General features: G+C 30.7%; 1 protein-coding gene across 2 annotated transcripts; it reads left to right on the top strand.

The window, feature by feature from the left end:
• The first annotated feature begins 2,693 nt into the window (after positions 1-2,693).
• LOC123917874 (COP1-interactive protein 1) lies at positions 2,694-6,059 on the top strand. Of its 2 annotated transcripts, XM_045969752.1 has the most exons (3): positions 2,694-2,779; positions 3,070-3,246; positions 3,789-6,059. In XM_045969752.1, the coding sequence occupies exons 2-3, from the start codon at positions 3,159-3,161 to the stop codon at positions 5,975-5,977; spliced, it is 2,277 nt and encodes a 758-aa protein (XP_045825708.1). In that variant the 5' UTR covers positions 2,694-2,779; positions 3,070-3,158; the 3' UTR covers positions 5,978-6,059. The 2 variants fall into 2 exon arrangements, with proteins under 2 accessions (XP_045825708.1, XP_045825709.1); XM_045969753.1 differs by lacking the exons at positions 2,694-2,779; positions 3,070-3,246 and adding an exon at positions 3,271-3,659.
• The last annotated feature ends 5,984 nt before the right edge of the window (positions 6,060-12,043 follow it).

The raw sequence follows: 12,043 nt of genomic DNA, 5'->3' as shown, positions 1-12,043 counted from the left end.
TTTAAGTTTGTTATTATTAGGATAATTATTTTTATTTTATAGAGAGGATAGTTATCTTTTATACTTAAAAGATAATGATTTTTTTTTTTTTTTTTGCTTTCACCACCAGCTTAATCTGGTTCGACGGTCAGTTCTGACATCAAATGGTTCCAGCATCCTTCCGATCGCAGTTGCGGGGATCGAACCGTGGTCCTCCCTACCAAGTTCAGCGTCAATCACCACTGAATCAACTAACAATTGGTAAAGATAATGAATTCAGAATAAGTAGCTATTATCTTTTTAAAATGAATTTAGAATAAGCTAGTTATTATCTTTTTAAAAGTTTGTTTTTTTTTTAAGCAAAGACAGATATAAACAAGATACAAAATTTTTTTGTGTTGACTTTTCATAATACCAACAATACCATTGATTGTTTGTTTAGCAGCAAAAATCTTTTATTAACAAATTCACCATAACATAAGCCATATTTTTTTAGCAGCAAAAATCTTTTATTAACAAACTCACAATAACATAAGACATGTTTTTTTTTTTGCGTAAATTTACAAAATAAACTCAGACAGGCGTGGAATGCACCCTGTCTTGCCGCTAGTTTGAAATAAAGCAAGTAATCATTTATCATAAAATTTTCTTTCGATAGTTATTTTCTCTTTGGGTGGATTTCAGAGTCCGATGTATTCCAAAGCTTTTATCTAATAAGTTTGTCGCTTGTAAACTTGTGTGTTTCATAATGAGAGTAGTGTTTGCTATTCCCTATAGCTTCCGAATACACATATACGAAATAAAATTTTAAAATAATCCCCTAGGAAAAAAAAATAAAAAAATAAGAAAGAAAAAGAGAAATAAGAAATTTGAGATGAAGTGAAATAATAACAAGATGATTTGTATTTTCACTTGACCAACAAAAATACGATTTGTTTCTTCAAATCTCATCGTGTAATATTGTTGAAGGGCATTTTTTGTTCTGAACAAAGTGCCAACATTACCTCGTCGCACTCAAATCAGAATGAGACAGGCACGATAACAATCATATACTACTCATTACTGTTCCAGATTCATTTTTAAAATCGTTTTTTTTTATTCTTTTACTTTATACTTTTTTTTTTCTTTTCAGGTTTTCTTTTTCAAATCGGTTCCGTACGTATGAAACTCCATTTTCAGGTAGTTACTGTATTCATTCTTTCCACACATTTGCTAGAAACGCAAGCAAATTCCATCAGATCTATTATTTGTTGATTTGGATGTAACCGATTGTTATTGTTATTAAATTGGAATGATCATTGCAACAAAATTTTGTACAACATAAAATATGCATAATTGACTAATTCAGATTAAAAATCATAAATTCTATCCTCTAGATTTGATTGTGCTGTGATTTATCAAATGTTATTGCTTTTTTCTCCCTCTATTTAATGTAAGTTTGGTATCACAATAGATATGTCATAATCAAAGTGAACCAACGTGATTTTGCAGAAGCACGAAGTGTAGCTTCCGCAACAAAGTGTAGATTCTGCAAAATCACGATGGGTCATTCTGACGTACTCACCTTAATACCAAATATAGGCTTGGTTGTTTTATTCTTGTTGAAGTTGAATTTGTTAGATTCATGTCCTTTATCAAAATTGGTCTAGCTCTCCATCCTTGATGCCAATATTCCACAAATTATAACCACATGGTTTGGCCTAGTGGCGAAGGTTTGAAACCTTAAAGTGTACTTCTTTCAAGGTCTCATGTTTGAATTCTCCAGTCACTTTCTGTGTTAGGTCAATCCATACAGAAAAAAGCTATGCCCCCCGGTTAGTGGACGGTGGAATTAGTGTCCCTTGGATTAGTCGGTGCTTGAGCCGAATACCAAGTCTTACAAATAAAATAAAAAAATCCAGAAAATATGAAGTCTAATTAAATCTTAATCTAAGTGGTTATTAACAAGTTTCATTTTTAAAATTAGAAAAAATCAGAAAGTGATGCTTGAACAAAGAGGAACAGACACTTTAAAGGGTGTTAGTAATTATAAACTTTAAGCTAAGACTTTAAAGTTCTCAATCCTTTCACTTTGTGGACTTTGATTCTTGTCCCTGAATCTATAATAATATTCTTATCTTATATTCTACAAATACAATAATAATAATAATAAGTGTGTGCTGTCAGCTTGGCCCGCTTGATATATAATATTTTCTTCTCTGGCATTCATAAGTGAAGTTTGAATGAAATGTAAAGGTCTCTTTCTGGTTGAAAACAGACAGTTTTTGTTCAATAAATTATGAAAACAACAAATGATAAGGAATTTTGAAAAGCTTATCTTTTTGTAAGGGATTTGAACATGGGAATTTAAGGTCCTGTTTTTCAATTTGCAAATAAATGTGGGAAGTTGACATGTGCCTAAACTTAAGCCAGACATATCCACCATCTAACATTGTTTCAAGGATAAACAATTGAATGGCTGTTTGTAGTGTTGTGGGTCAGGGCATGATACAAACCTTGTCAACATCTCAGCATCAATGAATTATATGAACCAGAGTGGATTCATAAGAGTTTTGAATTATTGAATTGCCAAATTATTAAAATAAATAAGACAAATGAAATATGGCTGTCCATTTCTAGTAATGTATATTAGGCTAAAATACAATGAATTATTGGTAAAATTATTAACAAAATATTGTGATTCATATTTTGCTAGAAGAACAAGGTTTAGAAACAAGGGGACCGATAAGAAAGCATTTAAATTTTTAGATTCTCATTTTTTGATATATGAGTCACATGAAATTTGCTAATAATAAAAAGGGTATTTTATTAGTATCTATTCAGAAATCTTAAATTATATGTGTATTTTATATTTATCCTGTGGTTGTAGAGGGTTTACAATGGAGCTGAGGATCGAACCCAGAACCTCTAGCATATCACACAAACTCCTCACCACTAAACCAAACATCATTTCAAATATTTTATATTTAACCTAATATTTGTATTTTTCTTCTTGTTCAAATATGTAGATTCACAATTCCATGTGCATACATACACATTATTTCAAAATTACCTTCTGTTTGTCGTATTTATCTTGTTTCTCAATTTCAGGATTCCTAATCATTTGTGGAGACAAGGGAGAGTTCCATAATCAGGATTGCCTTCTAAATGTAGCATTGCTTGTAGTCCCATCGTAAAAGATGAAAAATAAATCAAAGGAATCAATCAAGACCATTGACAGTCTGATTGATCCTGAAAATGCCGAAGAACTCCAAAGGACTAAAACAGGTATAGATTCTCTCTTATAAGTACACATATATCACACATGAATTTTGGAGTACGCTATTGGCCTATAAGATTGCGAAGTGATCGACCACTTCGCTTCAGAATAGAAATGGAGGATCGATTACTTAAAAGCTTTGTTTCATACTAGTCAATGGAGTTGATAAGTGCTTGTAGGAGTTCTTAAACTTTAACGGGTTCATTACGGTAGAGGAATGGCTTAGCTGCCACATGTAAAGATGGTTGCTTGTAGAACAAGCAATCAAACTTTATGCACAAAAAATTTAACCAAAATATTGAATGAGAAAAGATGGGGTAACATATGGGATCCAATTGGAGTTCTCCGCACTATTGAAAGGATAAGGAGACGAGTTGCTTAAAATTAATGCGGCATAATAACACCTACTTAAGCACCATTGGTGATGTTCTTACTAATATTGTTGCAGAGTTATATATCTGAACACTTTAACAGTTTTTTCTAATTTAATTTTTAGTTATTAGGGATTTATTTATATTGTAAATATGACATGATTTCCCATTCTATGCAGATATCGAGACCTACATCAAAAAAATCCAGAACCTTATTAAGAACGAAAATCAAAACAAAAAAGATGGGAACACCAGACGTTCTAGAAAAGAGGCAGAACTTATGGGACTAACTGAGGACTTATACAAGCAGTACCAGTCACTTTTTGCACAGTATGATTATGTTATTGGGAAAGTGGTTTCTCACAAAAAAAACAAGAAGTCTTCGGTGTCTTCAGCTGACTCGGAGGAGGAGTTCTTTTCCTCGGAGGAAGTAGATGGTAGTAATAGGAGAAGATCATCAGAGAAAGAACAAAAATATGTATCTGACACAGTTAAGCAGGAACCTGATAGAGGTGATAATAGAGATGGGAAGGATCTTAACCAAAATATTGATGCAGCAGAATCTGAAAGAAAATTAACTTCACTAATGGAAGAGATGAAGAGTTTGAGCAACGATAAAATGGATCTACAACTTCAAATTGAAAGCCAGGCGAATGAAGTTAAACAGATAAGCATAAAGAATACTGAGCTACACAACCATGTCATGGAACTTGAATCGTTGTTGAAAGAAAAACAAGATGTGGTATCTAAGTTGGAGGCGAAACTCGATAACAGTGAGGAACAATCAAAGTCCAACATTGGAAAATTGATGGCTCAAGTCAATGATCTTGTACTTGAGACCAAAACTCTGAGGACCGAAAAAGATGAGATGGAAGAAAAAATAAAATGTGATAAAAAGGAAACGTCTAACGAAAGAGAGGACTTGATGAAGAAACTTAAAGTTATGCAGGAGAAGTTAGATTCTCAAGAGAAACTGAACAAAGAATTAGAAACTAAGATGGAAGGAAAGGGTGAAGAAATATCACAGTTCCTAATCCAGATAGAAAATCTGAAGGCGAATTTAGCTGAAACGAAATCCACTGAACAAACTATGATGGAAGAGAAAGCGGATCTTCTTGCGAGATTAAATGACATGGAACTCGAATTGGAAATTCAAAGAAACCAGACAAAAAAATTGGAAGAGCAGTTAAGAGATACGAATTATGAGATTAAACAGATGACGAATGAAAACAAGTCCCTGCAGGACAGAAATGATGAACTGAAAGCAGCGATGACACAAAGAGGGGAAGATATATCTAGTTTTTTGATGGAAAATAACAGTGATGAAAATGGAGCTTCTATGGAGATCATGGCTTTAAAAGCTGAAGTTAATGAAATGAGACTAGATTTGGACAATTTGAATGAACATAAAACCAAGTTGGAGATCCAAAACGAACGAAACCAGAAGGAATATGCAGAAAGCCTAGCAAAGATGGAAAATTTGAACACAAAGTTGACCACCCAGATAGCGGATCAAGCGAAAACTATAAAGGATCAGTTATTGACCATTGACCGAATAAAGGCGGAGCAAAAAGAAACCATGATCACGTCGAGTAAATTCAGGTTGAGTCAGCGAGTGGCAGAAAGGAAGATGGAAGAATTGGCAGAAAAGGTGAAGAGGAAAATGGAAGACAATATCCGCTTGTTGCACCAAAGGATCCACGTGGCAGAACAACTGAACAATGAAAACAAAAACAGTTGCAAATTAATAATGTTAAGGTATGAGCAAGAGAACAAGATTCTTGGAGAGAAAGTAGTTTTTTATGAAAATGAACTAGAAAGCCTTAAAGGGGCTGCTACTGCTAGCGAAGTAACACACTCACCGGTGATTGATCTAAAGGGTTTTGAATTTGAGGCTGCTCTAAATGGATTAGATGCAGCAGTTGCAAAAGTCGAGGAACACAGAGAATGTGTCGTGAAGAATGTGTCTAAAATGCTATATGAGGTTCAGTTTGCTAAGGATTGGATAAAGAATATGAATGTCGAAATGAAACAACTAAAAGACAATGTGGATTGTCTTACGACGTTACTGAATCAAAAAGAAGAGCAGGGATTATTGTTGAGAGACAAGGTATGGAATTTAGAAGCCACAGTAAGCAAAGAAGGAGGAGAAAAACTGAACTTGACAAATGCAGTAAACCAGCTTGAAAAGAAAGTGGCGAAATTGGAAAAGAATCTGAAAGAGAAGGATGAAGATTTGGATAGCCTTGGAGAGAAAAAGAGGGAAGCAATAAGACAACTTTGTTTGGTTGTTGAGTTTCATCGCGACCGTTGTAACTATCTTATGAAATTGGTCACAAATATGAGAGTGAATAAGAAGAAGAAATGAAATTTCTTCTATTTTTCCTGCTTATTGTACATTTAGTCAATAATCCACAGTTTTGTAAAATGATAAATGTTTCATTCCATTATTATTTTTCTCACTTTACCTGCATGACAAACAAATATATACTTGAAGCACAATACAGGAGCTAATCTTTATCTACTAACCCAATAGTTAAATCTAATTCTGCAAAACTGTTTTAAATTTTGACAAAAACTAGAAATAATGGTTTACATAGGATTTTCACCACCAGTATCCGGCCCAACAAGTTGTCATGAGTTCAATTTCCAACTCTTACGTATGGAGAAAACATGTTTCGGAGGAAAGAACTCCACTTGTATGCTCGATATGTTTTTCGATAGAGATTACTGATGAAATGATGGTGATAGATAAGATATCTTATAAGTTATCCGCTATTTTTTTGTGAAAGCAGACCAAATAAAAACTAACAACTGAGATAATAACATCTAACTAACTTATAACTGCTTAACAATAACTACTACCACATAACTAACCCAACTGTTTCACATACATTATATAATACTTGGAAGCTAATACCATATAATGAAAAGAAACAGAATGAATTTCATAATTTATTGATTGATGACTCATGTATTATTTATACAAAGAGGCAAAATAGAAAATACAAAGAGAAACTAACAATTGAGATAACTAACATCTAACTTCCTTTTCAAAAAATAAAACAAACTAACTAACCTAACTGTTAAAGAAAATGAGACATCTATCATAGCATAGCACATTTTTTTTAAAAAACCTAGTATTTGATTTAAGAATGGACTAATCCAAAAGACTAATTTCACTGTACAGTAATGGAAAATTCAATTGAAACCAAAGTAAAGTCTTGTATGTACTAATCCTACACACGAATTGTTTCCACCGACAAAATTTAAACATGAGACTTAGAAAGAAGCGACCTCCAAACTTACATCATTAGGCCAACTTCAAGAATTTTGTATTATTACACATCTAATGAGTGTATATAATATTTAATTTTGTGCAATTTTTAATTTTTTAATTCAGGTCATTTTTAAATCCATTTTTATTTTGTTAAAAAAAAAAACAGATCTCACTCACTAGCGCAGATAAAAAATAAAAAGAAAATCTCACTCACTAGTAAAAAAACAAAAACAAAATGTACTCTCACTCTATCATAGGCTAAAAAAATAGTTTCATAAGCTTTATCAGATAATATGGACATAATATTTGATAATAGGAGTTAATAATTGAACTCTAATTTTACTTATTTACTTTAAAACTAAAATTTCTAACTAAATTACTTAGACAGAAAAAGAAGTCAAAAAAACAAGGTAAATTCTAATATAGATCACTTCATCAAGTGGTTCATGGTGGACCATTCATGAATAACATTATAACGAATATGAATTTTATAAAATTCATCGTTGGATTGAAAGTTTATATCATATAGATCATCCATAAAAAAATTTAGAAAAATTGAAAAACATTTGATATGTTATTGAGACAAATCAAGATTAACGGTTTATTAAATAACGTAAATCTTGATGGATCTCAATAACATATCAAATGATTTTCAAAAAATTTTAAAAAAATTATGGATGATCTATACGATATAAACTTTCAATCCAATAGTAAATTTCGTAAAATTCATAATCGGTATATCACTTATCCACAGTGGACCACTTGTGAAGGTAGTCACCGTAGCATTAGCCCAAAAAAACAAACATTAGGAAGGTGTAAAAAGGTGACTATAATTGGTCACGTGAGTTGTAATTGCCGGCACGAGGAAGCTGGCATTAAGATTAGTGATTACGTGCCGCAGCTGGAGCCAGATAGATGAAACGCAACCTGCTAAAAAGGGATCTTCGTGGCATCCTACTATGCACCTTTCTGGCAATTTTGTTTCTTCCAAATTATAATTCTGCTATTTTTTTATTATTATACTATTATTATGTCAGCACTTTTAAAATATATAATAATAATACAGTACTGTTTTGCCAGACTCACAGCAATAAGTATTTTGCATTATTATTCAAAAATTAAATAATAAAAAGATTTTTGCAAACCTTAGTATATTAGTTATGAAAAAGTTGTAATATTGAATAGTATATGGCAAATTCTTTGGTACATGTGATAATTCTTAATGTACCGGTATATCAGGTAATTAAATTAATATGTAAATGAATATTTTTTAAAAGAAATCATTTTTCTTATCATTAAAATGATTATAGTAACTAAATATTATTCATCAAAATTGTCAAAAATATTTAATTTTTTTATGAACTATTCCTAGAGAATAACAAGAATAGAGAAGAAGAGATGAATGAGAGAAAGAGAAGAGAGAATAAACTCTTGTATTGTTCTATTCAAGGTGTGTGTATACATGACAATATAGGTCTTATTTATAGGACAATATAATGGGCCAAGGAAAATGGGTCAATGCTTAATGGGCATCCACCTAATTATTCATAACACTCCCCCTTGGATGTCCATCGAGGATATGCCTCATTAAAACCTTACTAGAGAAAAACCTATTGGGAAACAATTCTAGTGAAGGAAAAAGAGTACATAGTCTTTTGTGTGTGAACTGCCTCATTAAAAACCTTACCAGGAAAACCCAGTGGGATAAAACCATGGTGAAGGGAAAAAGAGTGCAGAACATATTTATATCTCCCCCTGATAAATACAAATATATCTAAGAAGAAAAATGTCAAATAATCTTCAATATTAGTTGCTCCAAAGCTTTGACGATTAGTGATAACGTGTTGACAATCTTCTATCTTCGTTATTATATTCTTCTTCAAATTAGCGTGTTTGTGATATGATCTTCATGTTGAATTGTAGCAAAAACCCTTTATAAGAAAAATCACAACCCCTTGTATCTGATGAATAGCGTACTTCAAACAAATCACATTCTTGATCTATCTCATATAGTGCTAAACTTTCCTCATCATTTTATTTCATGAGATTGTTATTATAGTTTGGTTCACATATCTCCGTGGGTGATTGTACTTCCTCATGTAATGACCAAACTACTTGTTTGTGATCGGTACCCTTATAAGGATTAGACAAATAACCTGCATATCTAAACCAAAAATATATACTTGATGATATATTGACAACAAATAATAGGTTAACAATGTATTTGTCCCCATTAGAACCAAAATGTGGTACTTCAGGACCAATTAATTCTTCATCATTTACTCGAACTCTAAAATGACATTTGTTTACATCGGTGATCTTACAAAACGTAACTGATTTTATCTTTCATATAGAATCATTTTAGAACCTTCTGTATATAAACTTCATGATTCACAAAATATTCTTCAAATACTTATTTTGTAATAAATGACAATATCTCAAGCTCTTCGGGAGTCTCTTGATGATACAATCTTAAACAAATTTATTGCCAAATATTTTCTTAAAATGAACAAATTGTCATTTTCATATTTCTCACTTGCAAATATTCAACAAGAATACTATACAACATGCATATAGATGTTGCTCGAGTATATAAAGGAGACTTATTCATCTTTATTAAGTCATCTCTCCAATATATGTGTCTTACGAAAATTAAATCCTTCTGGGATTTTCATATAATCATCATTATCAAGTGAGCCAGTCAAATACTTTAAAACACATATTTCACATGAATTGAGTATTTCATATGCTACTCAACTTAATTAATTACAAAAAAGTTTTGAAATTCACTTTAGGTGAATATGCTTCTTGAAAATCAATGATAGACATTTATCAATATACTTGAATAACAATTCAAACTCTAAATATTTGATTTTCATTATTTTTCTCTTGAAAATTTATTCATATCGAATTATTTCCATCTGCAGATGGAATGGACTATTGGTCCAAAAACATTCCGCTTTGCAAAGCTAGTTTAATTTTGTATCAATTGCGTCTATCTATTTAGTCAATCATTTCATTGTCTATAATCCTTAATAGACTTTGATTTATGATCCTCATTATATTTCTTATCATATATAGCGCTATATTATATAAATAAACACCGTCAACGTTGATTTTCTTTCGGTTTCATCGGATTCCATTCATGACATAATTTGTCGAGATCTCTTTATTTTCATAAATTTCAAGTACCTGATAAGTTCTTATGGAACTAGAAAATTAATTATGTCAAATAATCTTTTTATATCCTCACTTGGGTCATCTTTCTTTTTAGCTCCTTTTCTTATTTGAGGATTTTTATCTTTGGAACCGACCGACCTACCACGCTACAGGGTGGTTAAAATTCATTTGCAATATAAGATTGTCCATCAGGAACATCCATTTTGATTGGAGCATTAGCAGCTGATAGTTGATTTCATAAACTTTGCAAATGATATATCTTTTGAACATCTGGTTCAATCTATTTTATATGAGGATCAAGATGAGATAATAATAACTATTTATTTCAAGTGATTCATTTGAACTTCTGGTTCATATTTTTCAGCTGCTTATTCCCTCCCCCTAATATTGGGAAAACTAATTCATCATCACTTGAATATTTTCCTTCTGGGCTATAAACAAGTCCCTAATTATTGGCTCAATATAATTTATAAGGGACGAAGAGTCATATCAAATATATTTTCCCAATATTCTTTAATAATTCATTGTATTGCATTATATTGGAGCAATTGGAACATACCAACACATCCAAAAATGCTTATATAAAAAATATTAGATTATAAAACTAAACTTAATTGCAAGTTAAGGGGAAGACTTTTGTATAATAACATATTGGCTTCAGCGAATCAATATCTCAACATATATATTTAAATGTTCCCAAAATATAAAATAGAACTTAGAAGTATTGATCTCATAAGTATCGACCATGTAATTAACTTTAGACGTCTAAAGAATGGATCTTCAAGTCCATTATTATTTTTGTTTGTATGAACATATTCTACAAGATGTTTGGTATAAATTTCAATTAACATATGATATTTATCAAATACTTTCTAGAATTTTTTTTTTATATATATAAAACGAGCTCTCAAAAATAATCTCACAAACTTTTGGTTGTGAGTTGATAACTAACATACATGTGACCATTTAGTTGATGCATCAATTAAAATTATAGAAATTTAATTGGTCCACATGATCGATGTATTGATTTATAAATATCACCTTATATATATAAAATAAGAGACGCTCGTTTACTAAATTTATCAATTTTCTTCGGGAACTAGTAATACACAAAAAGTGTTAGATTGAATGAACTTCTGGCCATTCAATACATATCCATAGAAATTTTTTCGCATCATAATAGACCAGAAATGACCCAACTGATCTTGCCAATGACAAAAATAATATGATTTATTTGTAAACTTCTGGTTTACTTGAACATGTGCTTAAGTTGCACTAATATCATAAGTACACCACAAACTAGAGACAAAAGTTGATAATATGTCTCGTAATATAGAGATAAAATATCTCCGTCGTTTCTTGTTTCAATATGATATTCATTTATGTGAATATCCTTCGGTAACAAATTTCTTTAAGACTTAAAATATAAAATACATTAGCAAAGTGCAACTTTAATTTTCGTACTACCAAATATAAAATTTAATTTTTCATGAATAGTAGAATCAATGAATATTTTCAAGCTAAACAAATATGTTTCTACAAAAAAAATCTTTTCGGTGGAACACAATAAAAAAAATAGTAATAATTTATTTGTATGAGAATTAAAAGAGTAAAAATAAAGTATAACAAAATAATGTTTATGTGGATTTCAGTAGAATTAGGAATTAAAATATAGTAACAATTAAAAGATTTTAAAATTAAAATCAATCAATTGATTTAAATATGTAACCGAATAATTAAAGTCAATTTATGTTTGCAAAGAATAATTTGTTTTTATTTTTAAGAGCAAAGAATAATCATTATTATGAGAGGAAAAAAAACGTATGAACCATGCATTCAATCATGGGTTTAATATATCAATAATATCCATCCAATGTATGTACAACAATGGATATACAAAAAATTCTTGAAATTATTTTTTTACAAAGTTGCTACTTCAAGAGCATATTCAAGAGACATAAATAATTCTTCTAC

The sequence above is a fragment of the Trifolium pratense genome, linkage group LG3 (genome assembly GCF_020283565.1).
Source record: "Trifolium pratense cultivar HEN17-A07 linkage group LG3, ARS_RC_1.1, whole genome shotgun sequence".
In the NCBI taxonomy this organism is placed as follows: domain Eukaryota; kingdom Viridiplantae; phylum Streptophyta; class Magnoliopsida; order Fabales; family Fabaceae; genus Trifolium; species Trifolium pratense.
Note: the sequence above shows the minus strand (reverse complement) of the source record. Positions and strands in the feature narration are given on the sequence as shown.